The sequence below is a fragment of the Hippocampus guttulatus genome, chromosome 6, assembly GCF_054856545.1.
Source record: "Hippocampus guttulatus isolate MCC_2025c chromosome 6, RoL_Hgut_1.0, whole genome shotgun sequence".
Lineage (NCBI taxonomy): Eukaryota > Metazoa > Chordata > Actinopteri > Syngnathiformes > Syngnathidae > Hippocampus > Hippocampus guttulatus.
Window position 1 is genome coordinate 9,866,549 of NC_141266.1, and position 21,658 is coordinate 9,888,206.

The 21,658-nt window shown below is 41.4% G+C and overlaps 3 protein-coding genes across 5 annotated transcripts; 2 read left to right on the forward strand and 1 right to left on the reverse strand.

The window, feature by feature from the left end:
• Positions 1–1,334: 1,334 nt before the first annotated feature.
• cnot10 (CCR4-NOT transcription complex, subunit 10) lies at positions 1,335–13,905 on the reverse strand. 3 transcript variants are annotated; one of them, XM_086113903.1, is made up of 19 exons: positions 13,726–13,905; positions 12,344–12,435; positions 10,363–10,524; positions 10,093–10,243; positions 9,840–9,976; positions 9,104–9,178; positions 8,937–9,020; positions 7,879–7,996; positions 6,710–6,859; positions 6,059–6,261; positions 5,645–5,766; positions 5,314–5,493; positions 4,923–5,003; positions 4,433–4,546; positions 4,209–4,339; positions 3,641–3,676; positions 3,328–3,452; positions 2,896–2,971; positions 1,335–1,704 (listed from the first exon to the last, which is right to left on the reverse strand). In XM_086113903.1, exons 1-19 carry the CDS (start codon positions 13,739–13,741, stop codon positions 1,562–1,564), a joined length of 2,196 nt encoding a protein of 731 aa, XP_085970029.1. In that variant the 5' UTR covers positions 13,742–13,905; the 3' UTR covers positions 1,335–1,561. The 3 variants fall into 3 exon arrangements, with proteins under 3 accessions (XP_085970029.1, XP_085970030.1, XP_085970028.1); XM_086113904.1 differs by having other exon boundaries at positions 3,641–3,673; positions 9,840–9,979; XM_086113902.1 differs by having other exon boundaries at positions 9,840–9,979.
• A 452-nt stretch (positions 13,906–14,357) lies between these two features.
• On the forward strand, positions 14,358–16,076 carry calhm6 (calcium homeostasis modulator family member 6). Its single transcript, XM_086113905.1, has 2 exons — positions 14,358–14,897; positions 15,508–16,076. Exons 1-2 carry the CDS (start codon positions 14,358–14,360, stop codon positions 15,922–15,924), a joined length of 957 nt encoding a protein of 318 aa, XP_085970031.1. The 3' UTR covers positions 15,925–16,076.
• Positions 16,077–16,582: 506 nt separating this feature from the next.
• Positions 16,583–21,268, forward strand: calhm5.1 (calcium homeostasis modulator family member 5, tandem duplicate 1). Its single transcript, XM_086114689.1, has 2 exons — positions 16,583–18,321; positions 20,202–21,268. The coding sequence occupies exons 1-2, from the start codon at positions 17,779–17,781 to the stop codon at positions 20,589–20,591; spliced, it is 933 nt and encodes a 310-aa protein (XP_085970815.1). The 5' UTR covers positions 16,583–17,778; the 3' UTR covers positions 20,592–21,268.
• The last annotated feature ends 390 nt before the right edge of the window (positions 21,269–21,658 follow it).

Sequence of the window (21,658 nt, forward strand, 5' to 3'; positions counted from 1 at the left end):
GTGAATGTGAGTGTTGTGAGTGAGTGAGGATCCAGGTCAGCTAATATCCCTAATTAGGAGAGGCAAAAGAATGCATGGAGCTATTTGCTCAGCACACATCATTCATATACTGTACTCATCTGGGTTTCTATGTGCATTGCTGTATTTACAGTTCTGGTGATAAATTTACATACTTAGGACAAAATTTGTAAAATGTGTCCCATTATGTCAAAGTCAAACACATTTTATTTTTAATGGGATTAAAAATAAACTAAGGTATTTCACCATCATGAAACAAAACAGCAATAAAGAAAATGAGAATGGTCCCAGCATGTTTAAAATATGGAAACTGTATTTATACTTATATGATACATATTTGAGACAAAGAGTACAACAGTACACATTTGCATAAAACTGATTATAAAAGCTTATACAGTAACATTCATGAACATTGCCTTCTGAGAGAAGCTAAGAGGCTTGTGTTGGTGACATAGAAGACGGCTCTCACTTGACTTGTAGGCTTTTGGTTGACTCGAAGACTCTACTGCTGGAGGTGCTGACTGTGTAGCCGAGTTATTTAAACTGGAGAAAAACTGGGTCGCACGATGATGTTCATCATGCCAATGCAATCAGCCAATGCTTTTTTTTTGTTTTTGTTTTTTTGTGAATGAAAAAAAAACCTCTTACCGAGCTGAAAATTTCGGCTGTCACTTCAGTCTTTGTCGGAGCTGTCACTGCTTCTTTGTGACAGGTCTAAAAAAAAAAAAAAAACAGCTGACCGGGTTGGGAAATCTTCAAACTACCGGCGTGTTAAGGCTACGAACCAACCTCCCTGCTGTCCCCATTGAAGCAGTGTGTCCGTTGATGGTGCCATCTTCGACGTGCGGGCTTACATGCTTACTTTCAACTGACTGGAATGTATCCATCCATCCATTCATTTTTGGAACCGCTTTATCCTACCAAGGGCCGTGGGGGGTGCAGGAGTCTATCCCAGCCGTCTTCGGGCAGTAGGCGAGGGACCCCCTGAACCCGTTGTCAGCCAATCACAGGGCACACAGAGACAAACAACCATGCATGCTCACAATGAGGGACAATTTGGAGTGTTCAATCAGCCTGCCATGCATGTTTTTTCGAATGTGGGAAGAAACCGGAGTACCCGGAGAAAACCCACGCAAGACCGGGGAGAACATGCAAACTCTACACAGGAACCCACGACCTCTGCACTGTGAGGTCGACACTGGACCACCGGGTTGCCTGACTGGAATGTACCGGTTTGAAATAGTCAAAGCAACTGATGAACTCAATCCAGCCACATAAGGACAGAGTAACACTGTAAAACAAAGAGTCAAACATGGTATAGTAAATAAAATTTTATTTTTTTGATTCAGGCCAATAGGCAAAATGAATTAAAAATGAGGATGACCTCAGTGAGCCTCAGTCTATGATCACTTCTCACATCCGGGAGCATTCAGATTTGCATTTCATACGGCTCTTGAGGCTGAAGTCGGAAGCATAATAAATAGCAAGACTCCTCAGAGTGAGTGTGTCAGTGGTCGAATGGGATCAAGGTGATTATGGAGGCTCATTTGCGCTGGACTTGTGTGAACGATGAAGGAAGCTGGATTGGCTGCATGGGTTTCTTGCGGGAATCTGGCGACACCCTCTGGACTGCCGGGGGCAGCAGCTGGTTGCGTTTGATGATCTGCAAGGCCAGCTGAGTATTCCCTGAAGACGTGGACACAGGTGATCGATCAGTTTTGAGGCCTCACTCGCATTTTGAACAAATGACGCTTTGGCCTGAGCACAAAGGCTGCATTCAGACTGCAGACATCTGATTCAGATCAGATTCCGCCTCAAATCCCATTTTGGGGACTGCCTGTCCATGTAGTTTTTAGCAAGTGTCCAAATCGGATTTGGCCCTGTTCAGACTGGGCCACATCATTGACGGATCTGACATGTTGCTGCAGCAACGGCATCGCAATGGCAGCGCCCTGCGTGCGTAGTGTTTAACGTCATATAATTGCAATAGTGGCAACACACAAAATACTTTCAGAAATGGACTTGTTTCAAAACGTCCCCTTCAAGCTTTGCTTGTTTCACGGTTTTTCGCTACAGTTGTTTTTTTATTAAATTTTTACTCTTGCATTTTTTAATTCAGTTTGAATTACATTTTAGAGCAAGTTTGTTTCGTTAAGTTTATGAGTTTTAATCGAGTGTTTTGAGTGTAAAATGTATTTTTAAAACAGCTACAGCTAAAATATATATATATATATAAGACACACACAGAAAACAAAAAAAATCCCAAATGACTCTTCGACCTCCCTTATTGTGTACGCCTGAATAGCAAGAGCTAAATACAGCTCACGTATGACACTGACAAAAACGAAGGACATTTTCAGTACAATTATTTTTAAAATAAACATTTTAATAGCTTCTCCATTTTATTTCATGATTTTCTATCAATATTTATGTTGGGGGGGTTGTGTTAATTTTCATTAACCATAGTAAAATTCAAATGTCTTTGCGTGGATGTCACTCTTTGAAGCCAAGGGTCACCAACGTGGTGCCTACATGCTTTGGACTGTACTAAAACTAGCTAACTTGTTTTGAGACAAGTTGTTTTCCTACGAAATTTGTGGAAGATCTCATTTGAAAAAGTTTGCAGAAATGTAAAGAAATAAACTGTTGCATATTGATATTCATCTGTTTCTTTATACTGTGCAAAATCATTACCATGATCAATCAGTGCCTTCACATAAATTATCATTCATTATTCATACAAGAGTAACATTATTAAAGGTAATTTGAGCCAATTATTCTAAATCTGTGTTTGAATGCAGGCTGCTGCCAGCAATGACTGCCTTGATGTGAGCCAACAGCAGTGAACTGGTTTCAGAAATGGAGGTGGCAACTGACCATTCTGTAGCTCCAAGTAGACTCCCAACAAGATGGCTTCAGGTGGAATCTCCTTAGTGTTCACCATTGATGCAGCCTGAAGACGACAACAAACAACATGAAGTGAAATCCCGGAGGAACAGAACTTGTTAAAGCAAACTCAGCTAGGCTGTTCTTGAAAAGGCAAGTAAGTTCATCCAAACAATGTACTCTTGAGAAGCGTTACACAGGGAACCGAGATAATAAATCACACGGGTGGGAATTAATTTAACAAGCTACAGTACAGTGGCAAAAGAGAAATAAAATATTGGACACTGGAGACGCAAAATTGGCTATGCCGCTTCCCTCGCTGAGTTGGAAGTGAACCCATGATGCCGATGTAGAAGACATGTCGCTTTGCTCTTCAAGGACCAATCAATGCCACGTGACAGCTGACTGCGTTTACACGGTTACCTGTTGAAGGCACTTGCGGGCTTTGTCATATTCACTTCGTAAGCAGTACGCACTGCCAAGGTTGAAGAGCATCATGGCTCGAGCTGAAGTCACACTGCTGGGATAACAAAGGGGGGTCTGCTTGCCTGTTGCAGAGAGAGAAAATACACAGTGACCAAAACAAGCTTCTACTCTATCATGTGGTTTTTTTTTAAATGCACAATAATCAGTGTCATAAGCTGCTATTTACCATTATTCATAAAATGCAGATGATTCTGCATTATTTTTGTTTTCTGCATTTGTTTGGGTTGAAGCTGAAATAAAATTTACTTACAAGATTCAACAGGTTCGTCACCTTTATCAGAACCTGCTGAGGAAAAAAAAAAAGATGCACATCAAATTTGGTACTTAGTAGAAAATTCTTGAGCAAATCATAAAAAAATGACCTCTGGAAACACCATAACCAGCCTGCAGACAATGCTTAAAGTTGAGACTAAATTTGAATCAAAATCGTTCTGCAGCCACACTATGGCAGGTTTATATTTCATTTGAAAACTTTTTTTCACATAAAAAAAATTTGTACAAAGCCAACGTGAACAGCTGAACTTTTGGGGTTAATGAGCTGGACTTGAAATGGTGGCAGTTTGTGACGACTCCCATTTATGATTTATGTTTGAATGAGATTTGTAAATTCCGAACACATCCACATCCCCAGGCGCAAGTTGATGGGCTACAATTTCTAAAACTTCTTCCACAAATTATTTTTTTTGGGGGGGGGGGGTTATAACAGACCTTGGCAAGGCTAGAAAATCATCCCTCAACAGAAGATATTTGCAACTACCGTCTGAACACTCAATGTATCCATTTTATTTATCACCCTACTCATGCGAAAAGTAGCAGACCTGGGTCTTGCTCATTGGTCAGCACCCCAATAGAAACGTCGATGACATTCTCTGGGTTGAGGTGTGCGATGGCATCAGAGATCCTGTCCAATGAAATGAGGGCCTCGGCCGCGTAGAGGTGACCGAGGAACCTGAAGTCAAAAGCCGAAAGTCAAACGATTCCAATCATCAGGTTGCTACAGTGGTTGTGTCTTGAGGTCAAGAAGCACTTTAACAGATCTTACTTGAGCGATCCCGAAACCTTGGGTTGGTGGAGCAGTTTCTCAGCATGGTTTAAAGCCATCAGGTTGTCTCCTAGTGCTAAGGCCACGTAGGCACTGCATGCCAAGATGGAGCACCTACAAGGGACAGATACGACAGCCCAATTACCTGAAGTTTTACACTTCCCGATTTTAAAATTTTGCAACTGGCCTATAATTCGCGGAATGGTTTGGGTCCTGAATACTTGAAAGCAAGGCTGATTGAATATAAGCCCAGCAGTGCTCTCATGTCTGTAGCCTTGGGTCATTTAGAGGAGCCCATAGTTCAAATTCAACTCTCGGAATTACTTCTGAATCAACTGTTGTGTTTCTAAATGCTCGTCGGTGTTTCGTTTTTGCTTGTGTGAAGAACGTAGAGTTGCCTTGTGTATGAAATAAAGCGGTCTTGCCTTGCCTTAATATTGTATTTGCTCGCACAGCCCTTAGAAGGTACAAATAGGACAAGTCGAATTACCTGAGGTTTTCCACTTCTTGTTTTCTGAGAGGAGACGATGGCGCCGCGGAGAGTAACCTGTCGGCCTCCTGACCTTTCCCACTGCAAAACAGATGAGGTTCGTCAGAGCACAGGAAAGAGAAGTGACGAGCATACATCGGAGTGACAAGTTACAACACACATGGTTAGGATGTTCACATTCACAAACACTTGTCATTGTCTTGCGCTTTTTTGTCAACTTACGATAAACGTGCCGCACACAGCTATTGAGATTAGATTTTTTTTTTTTTAAAAAAGCTTGATTCGTTAAATAACAGTCCAATAAATTGCGGTAGGTATATTAGTAACGTCTTCGCCATGCATGTGCTTATATTTGTACGAATATCTTGTAGTATGCGTGTGTATGTCAGACCTGCAGGCATCACTGTTCTCACTGCCACTCTCGGTGCTTCCTGACTGACTTGAGCTTTTGGAGCTGTTCTCCATCTTGACGTCCTGCTGTTGATGTTCAGGCAGCAGCAGCAGAGAGTTCCTTAGGCAAATGGCAGCAAACTCCATACTGGCTACTGGAATGGCTGCCGACTGGCCTTCACTGCGAGAGAGACACGCAGAGCAACGTAGAAAATCCAAAAAGGGAATACAATTCAAATGGTGTTAAAATTGCCCTTGCAAGTCCCATCTGTATTTCTCTTGTTTAATCGTATGATAAGATGAATGATGAGGTAGTGAGCTTGAGTACTAACCTGTAAATAGTATTTTGCATGGACTGGGATGCCAACACAATCTTGCGATGGTATCCCTGTCCGACAATTGACTGAACAATGCCTTTTTTACACGGTAAACCCTTGCTCTCTTGTTCTGAACCCTGCAAGCAAACAGTGACAAGAGTCCTATTAGAAAGCAAATAGACCAGACCACAAATATACTGCAGAAGGGTATCAATGATAAAGTAGGGAAAGGTGTTCTCTGTATTAAATATGATCCAGTTTTGAAAGGCATAACATCAATTCTTTTTTTTTTCTCTTTAATTCTTTCCAAATGTTAAGATTTCAATACAAGAATACAAAAACACTTGTAGAAAAAGGCACAAGTGCAACACGAAAGTTGGGTTAAACACTTCATCCCAAAGGAAATCACAGAAATTTGATTTGGCATACCCCTTTATTAGCAGAGATGCAACACTCCGCAAGTCGTAGCCACAGTCGAGGGTTTGAATGGTAAACCTGCACCGCCTCAATCAGACACTCAAAGGCAGCCAGAGGCCTGCCGATGTGCAGCAGCTGGATGCCGCAATTATACAAAAGCTCATAGCGTTTGTTGGCTAGTAGAGCACACATGGGGATACCTGTGAATTTCTTGGCTACAAAGGACAAGAGAGCAGAAGAAAAGGTCAGTTATTAAATATAAGCACAACACAATCACTGACCAATGCGCTCTAAATAAACACCGAATTCAAAGGACGCTACAATTCCAAAAATAACGTGCACATTGTTTGACATAGTCATGGAGGGTGCACGCACGGGAGTTCGCCCAACCAATTGAAATGTGTTTTGTGGAATTGAAGAAGGCGCTCTTCCGTTTCCCTCAGGAAATTCTTTTGGGGGAGGGGCTTCGAGAGGGTGGGGTACCGAACCCCCAGATTCAACCCTTTGTTAATTTTGTGCTATTCACACCCTTCAGATTTTCGCTTAAGTCTCCATTGCAGCAGTGTGTAATTTTCAATAGGCAATCGGACAATCCACAGCACGTGCCACTTTCATGCTTCCGAGGTATAAATGTACTACTTGAACAAACTTTCTGTCAATCACCTTGCCCATTGCCGCCATCGCCGAGCTGTGCACAAGTGTGGTCGTTTTCTTGTAATGCCTTCTTGAAGTAGAAAATTCCGAGGTTATGTTTCCCCATTGCAAAGTGAATGCAGCCAAGATTGTTCCAGAACATACAACGAACACATTCACCTGGATGGGCACAATTGTAAAGGGAGATAGTAAGAAAACCTTTATTCGTCTCGCAATGGAGAAATTCCCAATTCACAGCAGCAAAGTTATGAAAGGAAGAAGTAGAACAACAAAATATAGGAGCTGCTGGAAAGGCACCATTTTGAAGTCAAAATAACAAAAAATAACACAACACATGGGACACAGACAGCCGTGCAATCTTCACCACTTTTCTGCATACACTTTGTTGTCTGAAGCAGTTGTAGATGAAAGAGGAGAGGATCAAAGTGTCCTTTCACCAGTGGATCACAGACGTCATGCTGAAAATGTGCACACGTCTGCTACAAGCTAAGTTTTGAAAGCAAACACGAAGCTGAAGCGTCCATTGACGAAAAGAGATTAGTTCACTTCTTCTGTCCCACGTAATCCGCTTCAAACTCCAAGCCGCGACTCTGCGCTGACGCTCCTTTCTTCTCATCGTCGGCTTCTCAAGCCTTGCATCTGTCCAGCCGCAGACCGTTCAACAGCACCGATCTCTCCGCTGAACAAAGCGGGGCTGTGAAAAATGCTGCCCATAACAGGCGCAAGACACAAGCGCCCCGGGACTGTCCAGCAACGACAGTCAAATGGCGCCGACATTCCTCCCAGTCAAAAACTGTGCTGGTATACCCATGCTGCCGAGAAGGCGCAACCACCAAGCACAGAGTCTCCTCCTTGATGAATGTCATGGCCAAAAAATGCTGGAAAAAGTCCACATCAGGTCCACACGACGTAACAACAAACACAAAGTGACAAAACAAACACAAAAACAACAAAAAGAGCAAGGCTCATGAGAGCACTTGCCGACGGCTGCCTACTCGGGCGCCATCTTGGACTTCAAAAAAGTAGGTAAACAACTGGAACCAGAGTTACAGGACACAGAGAATTTGCAACCGGAGAGTAGAAAAGGGATTCGTTCTAGCATCAGTGGCATGTGAAAACAATGTTCGAACTCGTGCAGAGAAAGACGATCATGAGAGGAAAAGTATAGTCACAGTTACCCGTTTTGATGGGTCCCGGGTGTTCGGCTATATTGGAACTGTTGAGCAGCTTCACTGCTTTCCGGTAGTTTCCTCTCAGATATTCAAAGTTGCTCTTAAGGAAAAGAGACGGCGCAGACTGACATGGAACAGGAATAAAGGTTCATGAAATGTTTTTTAAAAAAAATACATGTCAAAAGCTTTTCAGAGTTTTGATTCCTATTTTACATACCGGTATATCAAAATCAATATTGAAAAAGACAACAGGGATTCCTCGATTTAGGACAACATTGCTGCAGTGGTAACAAACAATTCCCTCCAAATGTATTGGAACGGCAATCCCATCATTCTCCTACGCAAGTTTTAACATATGAATGCTTTAACATGATAATAGTCATATTCCTCATTGGACCTCTTAACTTAAAAGAAAGTGAGTCCATTTAATTTACACAGTACATGCACGTTATGGCGCATGGTCAAGATGGTACCACCTCTGCCTCAATTTGAGTCAGGAAAGACCTTGGAAAAATCCAAGTATGGTGGTGATCTGGCATGCCTTCTAATGCCACATGATACATTGTCATGTCCATGTCCAAACTAGTTCCTTACACGCCATTCCTCACCTCGAAACGTCAGAAACGTTATAAACTGAGGACCCCTCTTATTTAACATGTTATGTGATCGTGTGTATTCCTGTGAATAAATACAGTTCTGTAATTGAACAAAACTGTTAGAAATAATACCTACGTAAATGCTCAGTCTAACATGAAAATGATTCAGTCCTTCAGTTCTTTTATTAAACCAAGCTGATTGATTACTTTACATCGAAATTCAAGCATTTCTCGGGTGACGGTATACTACAGAAAATAAAGATTAGACCATCTCTCTTCCACAATCATTCAAGAGAACTTTGGCTGCGTTTTGATGTGAAATTCGCATTGTATGTATTGCTACGATGGTCCTAAAGAGCTTCTATACGACGAGAAAATAGTGTACTGGAGCGATTTTAGCATTGTTGTGGCATCACAAACATATTCTCTCCTGGGCAATGTGATAATGGGGTTCCAAAAGAGACTCACATTTCCTGCTGTGTTCATCACTGACTTTATCTCCCTTTTACACGCTTTGGAGGATTTCATCTGAATGTGGGCTCTTACTTTGTACTGTAAAAGGAGAGCATGAGTCATTATGGAGGGGAAAGCAGAGTGTCAAGTACAGTATCTAGTTTAGATCTTCTCAAGCATACCTGGTGCATCTTTGATTTAGCTGCCTCAATCATGGCTGAAAACTCCGCCTTCTGGTTCCCACCATCTTTGTTGTTCTGGAAAAGAAACAGGCTTACCATACAGCAAAAAGGAATGGGTGGGCATAATGTTAATCAGTCAAATAAATGTTGAGAATGTTGTTGAATGTGTATTATTTGCATCTTGCAGCAAAAGGGAATTCACGACTTGCCCCATCCCGCAGAGGCGCTGTGGATCAATCTCAACGAGTTTGTGGTCAAAGAAGACCATGACCGACATGCAAAAACACCTCCACATTGGCACAACTGCTTAGGGTAGCTTTATTGTGTTCATTTCGAAAAAGGTCTCAAAAGGAGTTCATTCGCACACAGAGAGGGAGTCTCCTGTCAAATTAAAATACATTTTCTCGAACATTTTATATTTCACTGTGTGTAATGAATCTATGATACGAGATTCCATGATTGAATTGAACTACGAAAAGTTTTGACTTTTCGTCAAGCTCGTCTGACTGTTGCTTGGCATGTTGGCAAGCGGTAAACTGCGAAATGGTTCCTTTCTTTGCAGGTGCCCTAAATGTGGCAAGACCAGACAAAGCTGTTGCCTTCTTTCAAATCTGGAAAGAAGGCAACAGCTTCGCAGCTGTAGAGATGTCTCACACTTTGAATGGTCTTCACATCCCTGGTCAGTCTGAATTTGAAAAACTGTGCAAATGTGACTTTCAATCTTGAAACCGAGTACCTCTCCTTTGCCGTTCTTGTTGCTTCCTTGTACAGAGAGCTTATCCAGCACAGCCAACAGGTGGAGGGCCTTCTCTGGCTGGAACGTGAGCAGGTACAGATCCACCAGCAGGAAACACACAGCCTGAGCAAACTTCTCTTCTAGGACAAATTACAGAATGACTCCATGCCAAACTGGATGGCTATGTGACTAACATCTTTACTTTGCAGATTGCATACATTTTCAAACGCATTGTCATTTCACCACAACATACCAAACGGTTCCAGAAATTGGTAGAGCTTCTCCCCGATAGAAATGGCTTCTGAGTACTGCCGCATATGATAGTGGATAATGGCTTGATTGTAGTACAACAAACTATTTTCAACATCATCCAACCCATCAACATCTTCGGTGGCCGTGTGAACCTGAATGAAGCGATGGATCCAAGGAGGGAAGAGTGTTACGCTATTCTTTACATTTAACTTCAAATTTACAACATTATAAGATGAGAGGAGCTGGAAAAATAGGATCCCCAACCACTTACCTGGGTCTTCATTGCCATTAGGCTTTGCTTAAGGTTTCCTGTGGTAGTCTGACCACTTTTGTAAAACTCTACAATGGCTTTATTCAAAGCAATCTTGTAGTCGTCTTTATTCAACTCTTGCAGAGCATCAAGGTGTCTCAAAGACTCATCATACTTCTTAGCCTGTGAATACAGCGAGGTTGAGAGGGTTACTTTCAAAATGTATTCTGGTACAGGTACCTAGTTAAAAAAAGCACAAACATAATCCAAGTAGCAGAATATTAAGGTAATATAACTTGAATACTTTTCATTACTTTTGAATTACGCCAATAACAAATAACACAAAATAAGAATAAATATTGCTACAAAATACATTTGTATACAGTGGACCTGCGGCTATTTGCGGGGCTGACAAAAAGCGAAAATCCATTGATAGATAGATCATTGATTCGCAACAGTGTGCCCCTGCTGGGGCACAATAGCGTAAGAGCTCTTGAGTGCCACTGTAAATGATGACATTTCACTGAACTGGTTAAAAAAAAATATATAGACAAATAGATGGATGGATGGATGGATATATTCATTCATTTTCCGATCCGCTTATTTAGAGCCCATACCAGCTGTCTGCCTAATGCCGGGGTTCGGCGGGGGACACCCCGAACCAGTTGCCAGCCAATCGCCAATCGCCAATCGCAGGGCAAATAGACGAACAACCATCCGCGCTCACACTCACACCTAGGAACAATTTTGAGTGTTCCATTAGCCTGCCATGCATGTTTGTGGAATGTGGGAGGAAACCAGAGTACCCGGAGAAAACCCACGCAGGTCCGGGGAGAACATGCAAACTCCACACGGGGAGGCCGGAGCTGGAATTGAACCCGGTATCTCTGCACTGTGAGGTCAGCGCGCTAAACACTGTACCACCGGGCCGCCTATCTAGACATATATTTATATTTTTTTTCTACCGTATTTTCGCAAATGTAAGACGCGCATAAAAGTCTTACATTTTCTCCAAAATGGACGGAGCATTGACCAATGCAGGTCACCTTGTGTCTACACCAAGTTCCGAAATCTGTGAATGCTGTTGTGCAACTTCGATGGAGGGCCCGGCCGCTTGACAAACTGATGTTGTGCCGACACGTTGCTTATAAAGAGGAAAGGCGAACTTAACTGAGGACAGCATGCGTACGTAAAAGTGGGAAGGGTGGACGTGAAAGAGGACGCTAAAGGCAAGCCCCAAGTAGGTGCCCATCGGAGCATTGTGCAAACCAACATCCCAAAAATCACACCTACGAAGAGACACTCTTTTACGAAACACAGTTTAAACTGCAAACTATCAGCTTCGCCGAGGACCATGGGAATAGAGCAGCCGCGAGAGAATTCAAGCTCAAATAATCCATGGTGCTTGGTGCTTTTGTTTTATGAAATGGCGCCATCTATCCATCTTACTTAGGTGCAGACTTTGCTACAGCTCAATGTTTTCTTTAGAAATGTTATTTATGACAAATCTTCAGTGAGTGAGTATGTTCCAAACAGTCAATAGTGGTCAGCACACATCTTGGAATTGCTCTAAATGTCAAATGATACATCATAAAGTTTATCTTATCTTATAATACTCAATACATATTTGAGATGCCAAAATATTAAGTTTACCCAATAATTCGTCTTATTAGCATTGAGAATAATATTCATCATTGTGGCACCCACCATGAAAACCAGCTGTTAATTACCAATGGAACTTCCTTATTAGTAAAGATTTCTCAATTATTTTTGCGAGGGGGAGGGCCCATGTTGTTCATGGAAAACACTTTTTAGAGGTTCAACCTGTTTTTTTTCTTTCAGTAATTTTTGGGGTTTAAAAAAATAATAATCCACAAATTAATTCATACTGTGTGTCAATTATAAGCAGATTTTCACTATTTATAGTGTAGCCCAGTCCCTATCCTGTGTGAATAATGGGGTCATTCGTACAGTTTATCAAAATTAAAATGGGAACACTCACCACAAACGATTCATATGCACTGGCTGCCATTTCTTTCTCTTGGTCTGTCATTCCAGGTGATGATGAGTTGTCATGCTTTGCCTCATTTTGCTCTGATCAGAAAGAATGTAAATGTGAGAAAATGTGCAACATGACAGTTCATAGTTTTGCGTTGCATTTACACTGTACAGTGGTCACATCAGCATTATCAGTCATATTGTTTGAGCGTTTTTTATTCATTCATACCCTCCAAATCAATTTGAAATGGGTTTGATATCGACATTGCTTTGTTGACCTTCATCACAAAGCACTCGACAGATGCCTATGAAGTTGGAAAAAGAATGTATACCAAGACACAGTTGGGCAACCCAAAGCTCCAGATCTGCTGTGGTCTTTGCAAAATAGAGGAGTAAGAAGAAGTGACTTTTGGCTTTTCCCCGTCAGGGGTGGCCACAGCAAGCCACTCATATGGTATATTTTGCACGGTTTCTACGATGAATGCCCTTCCTGACGTCACCCAACAATTTTTTTTATCTGGACTTGAGGAGGGCAGTGGCTACGAATGGACGTGTAGAAGAAAGGTTCTTCAATAAGTATTTTTTAATTAGTTCATTTTTATTAATTCGAAAATTACGGTTATCATGAAAATAGATTTTTTTGTTGGTCAAAATATGCACAGCTCACGTCTCACAGATCTACAATCGCCTGCAATCATATGTGAAGATGAAGATGATGACACTCACATTAACAAGGTAAAGTGAGGACTTGAATGGCTATTATTTTGTGAATATACATGTTATACTGGCAAATGAAAGTCTTTTTTTTAAGTCAGGCTTACAGCTGACTGCACGTGATGAAATTCATGACGTCATATAGAAGAAGACTCATTCTTAGGTTCCTGCAGGTGGATAATTTCACTTTTGCTTCATGCACGATTACGCATATCACCATCGACTATTTTATTTGAAAGTAAACATTTCTGTTGCATGCAGATTTTTTCCTCTCTGGAGCAGTTAACTGACTTCGTAATTGTCAAATGCTAGTTTCTATTAATACAATATATTTTTCTTTAATCGTGTATGAAGTGTTACCCTCACTTTCGATGTTATAAAGGGTTCTCTTTGCAAGTATTCTTAAAACGTTTGGGAGGTCAGCAGTCATGTCATCATCAAAGCTGAAAGTTAACGAGGTGCAGATATGCTACGTAGCCAAACAGCTCGGCAAAACTTATACATATCTAAAAAATAAACAGTAGCATTGGTAGTCAGGTACAAAATAAGTTAATAACCACAGGACTGACAAACTGCATCGAAGTCCATCTTCTCACGGATCGTATCCCAAGTTTAAGTGCTGGTTCAACTCCTTTGACTTGCTAACTGGCTAACGTTAACCGATGCCCTTACCTGTGTTTTCTGCCATGTTTTGACCTTTCTCACTTCAGATAGAGATGCGCAATCTGCATGTAAAATGAAATAAACCTTCAATTCAACTGATTTGCGGACTACGCGTAAATAATTTAATCATAAGGGACCACTGTCTTCTGCATTGAAGATTGCTCCAACAACAAAAAAAATCTGTCGCGTTTCATATGCTTCTTTGTGGGTAGGGTGCAGTTTGCAACTAAGGGGTAAAAATAAAGTAGCGTCCTCTGTGGGTTGGAGTGAAAACAACTCGAATCAACCCACAAACGCTTAACGTTGGACGCGAAACAATAACATTGTCAATTGTTATAACAATTTTATTATTTCAGGACAACACGGATGATGATCAGACATCAGAGCGTACATTCAGCATCACATAATGTTTTGATTCCATAGTTCACTCGTAATGTGTTTGGAAATGAAGGCACAAACATTTTAGCATGAATTGCAACTTTTCAATAGAGCTGTAACTATATACTCATGAATAAACCATTGCTAGATAGTTGACACCTGCGGGTGTTGGTGGTTTGATGGGGAGGAGGAAGAAGACTGCCTTGTGATGTCACACACTCTTACATTTAAAAAAAAAAGTCAAACGGCAGTCAGAGTCAGAGATGGACAAGTTTAATGCAGTCCTGAAGATCGCAAACAAACAGACTAACCTTGGTTTTGGGTTCGTCTCCTTGTTGACGGCTGGAGGAGAGCAGATCTTCTCCTCAGTGCTCTTCAGGTGTCCTTGCAATGAGCTGAACTTCCTGTACGGCATGGTGTTCCTTCTGGTGCCTGCTCTGGCTCTACTACTGCTGGCTTACATCTTAAGTAAAAAAATGTGGAAGATGATGACAGGGTTTTGCCAACATGGAACTAATTGGTCCTGCTGCAAGAGGATATCTCACTGTCTGAAGATAATCTTTCAGATCAGCACCACAGCGCTGGTGGCACCATCCAGTTGGATAGCCGTGGCTCTGCTAAATGGGAACTACTTTGAGTGTGCAATGACAGGTCTCAACGTGACTGATTACAGTGAGCGTCTCTGCGGAGGTGCCACTTCTCTGGTCGAGTGTCGAAAGGAACTCCACAAGTTCCCTTGTGGGAGAGGCAGCAGTATCAATGACAGAGAAGCTGTCCTGCTCAACATCAGGGCTCATTCACAGGTGAGTTTTCAGGTACTCTAAAGCAATGCTCAGCTTTAAACCGTATTTCATCCTTGAAACATGGGAATGTACAGTATATGCGAAAATAGTAGGAAAAAAAACAATACAAAAAGCACCAAGTCAATACAGTTAAGTCTTTATACACCACTGGAATGGATTAATTTGAAATAAAACAATCATGCCACTGAAGTGCAGTCTTTCAACAGAAGAGGAATTACATTTTTTTTAATTGAAATTAATTACAATTAAAATGGCACATTTGGAAATATAACTGTGTTTTATACTTGGATAAAAATCCTTGATCCTCAAATCTGGAGATCCGGCACTCAACCACACTCATTTTCCTTGACTGAAGTGTAGTGTTAATGTTCAAAGTATGCATTATGTTAATTAAAGTGGCTTACAACAGTATTAAATATACTTTTTAGTCATAAAAACAACAACAAAATCTGGGCCTTCTACCCTACTATATTTTAATGTTGGTCATGAAGGTGATTTATTTAACGTTTCGAAATGAGAAAGTAAAAACATGTGCTGAAATAATGATTCAATTCAAATGTAAACATTCCATTTCCTCTTGTTCTACATATCGTGTTGCCAACATTTACAGATCCTTGGCTGGCTGTTGATTGCATCTGTCATGTTGTCCAACCTTTTGTTGACCTGTTTGGCTCGGTGCACCTCGCCCGTCAGCTACCTACAGCTCAAATTTTGGAGGGTTTATTCTCAGGAAGAGAGCAACCTCATGGACTCCTACAGCATGATCCATGCCAAAGAATTAGCAGAGAGAAACCTGGAAAGTTTCTTCAAACAGACAATGCCCCAACATGTCATCACTCCCTCCAACAAAGATTGGGAGAAAATCTCCGCGCTCTACAATTTCAGCACCAAAGACTACTACTACAGCACGTTACACAAGTATGTGGAGACTGGGATGATGCCAATAGCCTCAGTTAAATCAACGGAGACACCTGCAGACAATCCTGCTGTTCTTAATTTTGTGGATGAAGGTGGGGTGGGCTTGTAAGAATGTCAGCTGGGCACCCTTATTTTAGACTTAACGTTTGCCAAAATACTGGCTATGTTTTTAAAAAGCTTGTTTAGGTCAGTCAGGTTACATGAATACACAGTGTATTTTCATATACTTGTGAAAATAAAGTCTGAGATGTACAGTCTACATGCTCTGTGGTTTTAAGTAGGCCAAACTTCCTGTACATGGGTTGCTGGTGATGTTCAACTCCACACTGTGTATCAAACTAATGGCAACACACACACACACGCGCACACACGTGCACACACACGTGCACGCACACACGTATGCGCGCACGCACACACGCACACACACACGCATGCACACGCACGCACGTGCACACGCACACACACGCATGCACACGCACGCACGTGCACACGCACACACACACACAAACTAGGATTTCTTGTTTTGGTTGTACTTTTATTTGTCTCACACACAGTCGCTAACCCCACCCACGTGTTTCAAAAATGTTATTTGAATGTTTTTTTTTTCCACCAATGCATTTCAGTTGGCATCAGTTATACATAGATTTCAGGTATTCGTGGGCAAGCCCTATCCCCTTGCAAATAGTGGTCAACTGTCACTCAAGTAAGCCCCTTCTCAATTGTGTGTCACTAACGGTCTGTTTTTGCTTTCCACTACAGTGGTGGGTCAAATGCAGAGGTCAAATTTCATGCTCATTTGTCAGCATAACAAATATAGCTAATGCTTCATCTTCTTCTCAGGTACAACCGCAGGTCCATTTTATCCTACACTTTGTGCCTGCTTCAATCCTGAGCTGAAGTTTTGGAGTGTGGGATTTTCATTGGGAGTGAGAGCCAATTGTTGATTAAAACAAAAAAACTACTGTATTTCTCAACTAGTTGGCATCCGTGGCATCTGTGCATTAAGTCCAATGAGTGTTTGTGCCAAAAGCAATACTGTATATCCTATTATGGATTATGCATAGTTCATGTCTTGCTGGGATTTCACATTAGCAGGCTTTTACAAGGCACTTTGTCTGAGTAGTCACTGTTGTGAGGCTTGGAACAGACAAACCACTGAGAGGATGTGAGTCCATCTTCATTCTGCTGAGCTGCTGCTGATGACTGGCTGTGTTGCAATCACAATGGTATGTTCTGTATGGAAACATTGAATAGAAGAAGTACTGTCATTCTGCATGATTTGTTGTTTGCGAGACTCATTTCCTTGCATGCCGTGTCCAAATGGATGATTTCATCATCATATGATGGTTTGTAATTTTGCTGCTAACTTTCAACTGTGGGTTGTGGTAGCAGGGAGCAGTATATATTCTGACTGAAACTGATTGTTTAACTTGAAAAAGGAATACAAACTGGAAGATCAGACTGGTTGGATTGAGCGCTTTCCGTGTGTTTACCTTTAACGTGATCAGGGCATTACAGTAAAAGCGAGGCTCCGCTTACAAAGCTGCATTACTATCAAGAGACTTGGGTTGCTCATCAGCAAAACTGGATATGCAGGATTTTCATGGTACAGTTGCAACTGAAGAGTACAGACAAAAACAAAGGGAAGTGGTATTCATTCTTAACACGCAATTGCAGCCTCTCTTTTACTGATGGCTACTGTATTTTGTGACTTCCCTTTGGATAAAGACTAGATTTGTTGAATGAAAAACCCAGAAGTGGGTAGGAGTAGCTGAGGGACAGAGGGAGGAGTCAGAAGGGAAGCGCACAAACCAAAGGGAGGGGCACGGTTTTTGTCTTCAGCTGTAACAAGGCAAGACCTAGCACATGCTTGTATCACTTGCTCGTCCATTTTTTTCATTCTGCCGTCTCTTTGTTTTCTGGTTTGTTACATTTGGAGCGCATCTAAAACCCCACTGGTACCATGGATAAATTCCAGACTGTCCTGCGTTTCTTCATGAACCAGAAAGCCACAATTGGCTACAGTTTTATGGCTCTCCTGACAATAGGCGGGGAGCGAGTCTTCTCCATGGTCTCCTTTCAGTGTCCCTGCAACCATGACCAGAACTTTGCCTATGGGCTCACATTCCTGCTTGGACCTGCAGCTGTGCTCCTTGTCTTGGGTCTGTTCTTCAGCGCCAGATTGTGGAGGCTTTACACTGGGTGCTGCCTGAATCCCATGAAGCTTTGTCCCCGTGGAAGATGCTTTGGATGCTTCAGAGTGTTTCTAAGCATCTTTACAGGGGCTTGTGTAGCTCCTATAATGTGGCTTTCCGTGGCCCTGCTCAATGGAACTTTTTATGAGTGTGCTGTCAGTGGTCTCGACGAAAACCTGGTGGTGGACCTCTTCTGTAAAAACAAGACCATGAAGTGTCGAGAGGAGCTAGCCAGAGTTCCCTGTGGCAGGTCCAAGTTATCTGATGAGGAGCGCATGGATCTGCTGCTGATGTTCAGGGCCCAATCTCAGGTAAGGGAATTTTGTCATTTCTTCGACTAATATTCATCCATCGTTTGTGATGTGTACTATGTGCGTATTATATTTTCCATGGTGCCGGAGGCGCCCGACAGAAACAAGCCCCAACACGTAACTTAGAAATGTTGGCTCTTGTTACACCTGCCGGTATATTCTCTCTAGCTTTGTAATGAACAGTCTGTAGTCTGGCTCTCGATTGGGATGAGAGGCAGGGTACACCTTGGACCTAACCTAACCAATAATAATAATAATAATAATAAATTTTATTTATAAGCGCCTTTCAAGACACCCAAGGACACTTTACAATAACAAAAAACACAAAACCAATGCCTGACATATAAAGTTTCCTAAAAGATAAACATTCACACCCTAATTTACACTTACGGGTTGTATTCAGTGAACCGAATGTACATGTTTTTGGGCTGTGGAAGGAAGAGTGAATCCACACAAAAACGGGTAATACTCAATCCCATCTGATTTGCTGATTCGTCATGCTTCGATTTATACGATGCGAACAAGATTGTGCTTGTTTGCAGGAAGTGCTTGTTTGCAACAAATTTGCAAATGAAGACACGATTTGAGAGGCCTGAACTCTGAGTCGGCAATATGGCATAAGAAAAGCAGTCCCCTGCTAGGAAATGTGCTTTTCAAACTTTTGAGAAGACAATTATTGGTATATTAATGATTTTTAGGTAGACAAAGTAGAAATCTCCAGGCTTAAATTGTGTCATAAAATGTCCATCTATCCATCCATTTTGAATGCCACTCATCCTGATCAGGGTCGTGGGGAGTTGCTGGAGCCGATCGCAGCTGACTTTGGGCGGAAGGCAGGCTACACCCTGAACTGGTCCCCAGGCACATAAAGAGACAAACAACCAGTTACACCCACATTCACACCCTCACTGAGTGGGAACCAATCCCACGGTGGCCCCACACAAGTCCGATGGGTGGACCACCACAACATCAGTGACGAGTCATAAAATGTTATCTTTGGTAACGCTCCACTTTCGAAGATTTCATATTGCAACTTTGGCAAAACATGAACATGTAACGGCCATTTAAGCCCCAAGTCTCAGTCAGTTTATATTATCTGAAAGGCCAATTGGAGACTCATAATTGTCCTTCGGAGTTAAGGTGGGTGTGAATGGTTGTTCCCTTATTTGTGCCCTTTGATTGGCTAGCAACCCGCAGTTCAGGATGTATTCTGCCTTTCACTCATGTTAAAATAATCACAAAATTTAATTAGATTGAAATGGCTGTTGACTGCCCAGTGTGTACTTCGCCTTTCAATTTTGGGATGATGGCTAATTGAAAATGAAATGCAATCCGCCGATGTACATTACTGTGTAAACGTTTTGGGCTACATCTAGTGTTGTATCAAGCAACCTGAGTACTGTATAGTCTTGTAACTCACAAACAGATGGATAAAGACAACAAACATGATGCTCCACCATTTTTGTTTATCCTTGGAGTTACATATAACATATACATATATATATATACATATATATATATTCTTTCTGCCTACATTCTTGCTGCTGGAGGCTGTAAATTTCCCCAGTGTGGGACAAATAAAGGATATCTTATCTTATAATCAAATGTAATGGCGCCTCCAATTGTTACACAAATATATATTAAAAACCCTGTATGATACCTTCCATTTTAACCTATTATTATACTTGCTATTATTAGAGATTCATATTGGTGTTTCACAGACTACAATGATGCACAATCATGGGCAACACTCATGTATATTTGCTTTCTTTGATGTCAATATTCTTCAACCTCATCAGTGTAGGGGGGATGATAAAAGTTGAAAGGCATAAGTATCTGGTATGTGTTGAACATCATTTTGTTTTGGTACCTGTGTGCAGATTCTTGGCTGGTGCATCATCATCATCGCAGCCACGTTTGGGCTTCTTGGTACCTGCTACACTAACTGCCGTTCAAATGTTAGTTTCCTGCAGCTCACGTTCTGGAAACGCTATATGGAGAAAGAAAAGGAGCATTTTGATGCCTACGCTTTGGAGTATGCCTCCAAACTGGCTGAAAGAAACCTACAAAGTTTCTTTGAGAACAAGGATCCCGATCCATTTCCTTTTCCCAATCACAAGGCCTGGGAGGAGATTTCTGCACTCTACACTTTCTCAAGGAGCGAACAATATTACAGTACTCTGCAACGTTATGTGGAGAGAGTAGACAGGGACTTTGCACCAGAGAAGAGACCTGTCATGGACTTGGAGTATGGAATTGAAATGAAATAGTTTTGTTTTTTTAATTTTAAGGAGGGTGCAATGAAAGAGCAGTGTGTGGAGACTGTTGCAGAATTAGTGAAGGGGACAACCACTCCGTTTTACTGCCTTGTTACTTTTAATGCCTTCTACTATATAATTTTATAAAATCCATACTTTGGATCTACACATATACAAATAACATGTTAGAAAACTGAATACGTTGTGAATAATATTCAGTTACTCTTTGACTGACAATACCTTGGATTTTCTTTGACATTCCAAATTTGGATGCAATATTTTGATATGGTGGATACATTCAAGTGTTGAAGACAATGATTTCGTGACCTCTGGATAAAAACGCTTAATCTTACATATGTTTTTTATGATGGCGCCCCCTGAGTGGCTGCCTCTCCAGCAGCACATATCCCTGTTTGTTTGTTTTTTCTTCTTCTTTCTGCCTACATTCTTGCTGCTGGAGGCTGTAAATTTCCCCAGTGTGGGACAAATAAAGGATATATTATCTTATCTTATCTTAAAGGTGAACCCATCATCAGTAACATGCTTAGTATTTAAAGTAGTTAAACATGTTTTGGTACATCCACATGAGTAAATGCAGGAAAAAGCTTCTTTTGTGTAAATATAACTGGATTTTTGTTCTGGGATTCTCAAAGTTGTTAAGTGTAATAAATTCAATGTTTGAAACACAAGTTATAAAATGTGGTCAATGCATTTGCTAACTGATATGGTTCTAAGCTTTGATTCTCTCCTCTTTCATCTCAAACTGCTTCAAACCAAAGCGTGTGACGGAAAAGTGGTTAGGACTGCACGACTGTACGTGTTTTATGTTATGTGTTGTGTTTATTATTTTACTTTATGTTAACTGTTTTGTTAAGCGCTTTGTAACAGCTGCCGCTGTTGTGAAAGTGCTATATAAATCAGCATGTATTGTATTGTATTGTAAGCTAATCAAAAGACCTCACTGTTATAACTCGTGTTTGGATTGGAATAACGTGTGAGCCTGGAATTGAACCCTCCACCTCTGCACTGTGAGGACGTTGTGCTAACCAATTGACCACCATGCCACTCACCCAGTTTTT

Bases quoted from the DNA above. Each gene is read 5' to 3' on its own strand.
- cnot10 (XM_086113902.1), bottom strand. The intron at 10,525-12,343 runs GTGAGTGTTCCC...CTGTATTCACAG, and splicing joins GTGCATATGAATCGTTTGTG to GCTAAGAAGTATGATGAGTC. The intron at 5,004-5,313 runs GTCTGACATACA...TCTGTTTTGCAG, and splicing joins GAGAACAGTGATGCCTGCAG to TGGGAAAGGTCAGGAGGCCG.
- calhm6 (XM_086113905.1), top strand. From the start codon at position 14,358: ATGGACAAGTTTAATGCAGTCCTGAAGATCGCAAACAAACAGACTAAC. The intron at 14,898-15,507 runs GTGAGTTTTCAG...CAACATTTACAG, and splicing joins ACATCAGGGCTCATTCACAG to ATCCTTGGCTGGCTGTTGAT.
- calhm5.1 (XM_086114689.1), top strand. From the start codon at position 17,779: ATGGATAAATTCCAGACTGTCCTGCGTTTCTTCATGAACCAGAAAGCC. The intron at 18,322-20,201 runs GTAAGGGAATTT...ACCTGTGTGCAG, and splicing joins TGTTCAGGGCCCAATCTCAG to ATTCTTGGCTGGTGCATCAT.